We start from the raw sequence: 3,235 nt of genomic DNA on the forward strand, positions 1-3,235 counted from the left end.
AGTAAAATCAAATATATATTTAAATTTTAATTTGCTTATGTGGCTGATTAATCACTAATAAATACTTTTAAATCTGATTCATATCATTTTTCCAATAAATTCATAAACCTGCTGAAATATCAATATGTACACACATTCCAATACATAAAACATCAAAGATAATATATAAACATCAACTTCATTTCATAATTGTGCAATCTAAAAATCCAAAACATTACTATAGTTCAAGACTAAAAAACTTAAAATATCTCAAAATACATAATTAATCCAAATAGTATCAAATTCATATCATAAAATATATTATTAAAGTCAGTGAGAAATGATATCATGCTAATCTATATGTGAATCACCAGGGGATCTTTGAGCTGGAGGCATATCAGATGTTGATGGCATCAATGAGGAAGACTGCTGTCCCATCCTCGTTGCCTGTAGTTCATCACGCATTTGAGCTATTATCTGATTTTGGTCTTCTACAAGTTTCTGCAAACTATTATACTTCTCATCAAACTTTGCTTCAATTTCCTTCTTCCATTCTGGTGATTGTGATGATGGAACATCTGTTGTTTTTTCCACAGTTCCTGTTTGAGAGAAGGCAGAAGATGCAGCACTACCTAAACCATAAACTCGACTTCCTTGCCATCCTCCTGCTGCAGCAATGAACAATTGATCCTCATTAATATTTCCTCCATCTCCTTCCACATGATCTGATCCCACATTCTGGCTTGAATGTTGTTCTTTTAGCTTCAAATAATTTTCCTAGAAAATCACAGAATAACAGTTCAATTTGAATACTAAAGTAAGGAATAATGGTAATACCTACAAGATATGACAATTATAATACCTGCAAGATATCACATTTACAATACTTGCAAGATATCATAATAGAAAAATCAATCACACAACTGAGAATCATAAACAATTTCCTTGTGAGAATCACCTAGATATCAGAATCATACTTGCAACTGAAAATCAATCAACAACTCATAATCAATCACACAACTGGATCTGTCACTCTCATTAATCCAAGACTCTCTATCTCATGCAAAATTTCCTCTCCAGTCCTTACTAGAGGTGCATGTTCAGTTACAACTTTGTTTTTTCTAAACCATGATTTATTCTTCCGCCATGGATGGTTATGGTTCAAAAATTTGCGATGATTGTCAAACCAACATTGTTTGCCACCTCTTGGCAAAGTAAATGCATCAGTGTTATCCATACAATATGGGCATGCAAGCCTTCCTGCAGTGCTCCAACCAGAAAGCATGGCATATGCAGGAAAGTCACTAATGGTCCATAGCAAAGCAACCCGCATGAGAAAATTTTGCTTCTTATCCACATCATATGTCTCAACCCCCATGTTCCATAATTGTTTTAGTTCTTCGATTAAGGGTTGTAAGAATATATCAATTTTAAATTTAGGATTATTTGGGCCCGGAACTATAACAGTGAGAAACATATATTCTGACTTCATACACAGCCATGGCGGAAGATTATACGGTGTCAGAATGATGGGCCAAGATGAGTACTGTTGGCCAGATTGTCCAAATGGTTGGAATCCGTCAGTAGACAATCCAAGCATCACATTCCTTATCTCTGATCCAAATGATGGATAACATGCATTGAAGTGTTTCCATGCAGGAGAATCAGATGGATGATGCATGACCCCTTCCTCATATTCATGTTCAGCATGCCATCTCATATGAGGTGATGTTGCGTCTGATGCATAAAGCCGTTGTAACCTTGGAGTGAGAGGAAAGTAATACATCTTCTTATATGGCTTCTGAACAACTTGCTTTGTCAAGCTGTTTACCGTGCGTTTATATCTAGGAAGCTGGCAAAACTTGCATTCTTGTAACTCAGCGTCACCAGACCAATATATCATGCAATTATTTCTGCAACAATCAATCTTTTCCACTGGTAGACCCAAACCCTCAATTAACTTTTTCGTTTTGTAAAAATTATCAGGAAGCACATTATCTTCAGGTAGAACTTCTTTCAAAAACTCGACAATCTGATCAAAACATTTTACAGAGAAATGATGCTCCGATTTCATGTTCATCAAACGTGCCACAGCAGATAGTTTTGTGTGCTTATTGCATCCTGGCCATAACTCTTCACTTGCTGCTTGTAACATTTCATACAACCTTTGTGCCTCGGCATTAGGTGCCTCCTCCATGAATTCAATTTGAGGCGGTAAACCAAACCCTTCAAGTACCATTTCATGGTATCGGCCACTAGTCCCAGTTTGAAAATCGTTTTCCATGATAGTTTCAGACATTAGCACACTAGAGGTTCCTTGATCATCCCAACATTCACCATGTGCTGTCCACCTGTAGTAATTAGGGACGAAACCATTTTTCATCAGATGATATCGTACATCGTCCACACAGAGGAACCTCCGATTCGAACACCTTTTCATACTACAAGGACATCTTATATTCATACCATCCATACATTCAGGATGGGTTGAAGCAAATTGTATGAACTCCTCTAAACCATTTAAAAATTCAGTATTCAACAACCCGTCCTTGAGCCTATTATACATCCACTGTCGATTGGCATTCATTTTCCTACATAAGATATGTATAGTAAAAATATATAAATTAATTTCATAAAAATGGGAGGAGGAATTAAAGTAAATTGAGATAATTTTGATTATGATTTTAATTACAGTCAATCAGTGAAGTGTTGTTGTGCACAACAGTAGCTCAGACTGCATTTGCAGTAAGTGCTGCTGTGCATAGTGCACTGCCTGCAAGTGCATTGCTGGGAATTACCTTTTCCCAGCGAGAAAATCGTTTACCGGGTGAAGTCAATCCGTTGCCTCACATTCAAGTGTTTGGAGATAGTGAGTTTGTCTTAAAAATTTGGCAGAACGCCTTCAAAAAGAGAAGAAGACAAACTAGAGACCCTAAAGCAGCCCATACCAATCTCATGCACTCCAAATTCACAACAACAAAAACACAACTTCAGGCGGAGGTAAAATACTCATTGACTTTTCTGTAATATCCAACTAAATTTTTGTATTTATATTTTTATTTTTGACGGAATCTACATTAAAACTATATGTAATTATGCATTCTTTATAAAAAATATATATATATTTATCATAATAATTATGAAGATTAATTAATCAAATGTTAATTAGGTTGAATGTTGTTGGTGTACTATCCTCTTAATTAGGTTGCTGCTTTAGAAATAAGGGTTGGAGACTTTTACTACTTTTTATGATTTA

At 35.6% G+C, this 3,235-nt stretch overlaps 1 protein-coding gene across 1 annotated transcript; it reads right to left on the reverse strand.

Annotated features, from left to right (window-relative positions):
- Positions 1-235: 235 nt before the first annotated feature.
- On the reverse strand, positions 236-2,568 carry LOC122724542. The gene is made up of 2 exons (XM_043959790.1): positions 1,811-2,568; positions 236-756 (listed from the first exon to the last, which is right to left on the reverse strand). The coding sequence occupies exons 1-2, from the start codon at positions 2,564-2,566 to the stop codon at positions 331-333; spliced, it is 1,182 nt and encodes a 393-aa protein (XP_043815725.1). The 5' UTR covers positions 2,567-2,568; the 3' UTR covers positions 236-330.
- Positions 2,569-3,235: the final 667 nt, after the last annotated feature.

The sequence above is a fragment of the Manihot esculenta genome, chromosome 9, assembly GCF_001659605.2.
Source record: "Manihot esculenta cultivar AM560-2 chromosome 9, M.esculenta_v8, whole genome shotgun sequence".
Taxonomy (NCBI): domain Eukaryota; kingdom Viridiplantae; phylum Streptophyta; class Magnoliopsida; order Malpighiales; family Euphorbiaceae; genus Manihot; species Manihot esculenta.

Bases quoted from the DNA above. Each gene is read 5' to 3' on its own strand.
- LOC122724542 (XM_043959790.1), bottom strand. From the start codon at position 2,566: ATGAATGCCAATCGACAGTGGATGTATAATAGGCTCAAGGACGGGTTG. The intron at 757-1,810 runs GTAAACAGCTTG...GTGATTTTCTAG, and splicing joins TTCCTAGATATAAACGCACG to GAAAATTATTTGAAGCTAAA.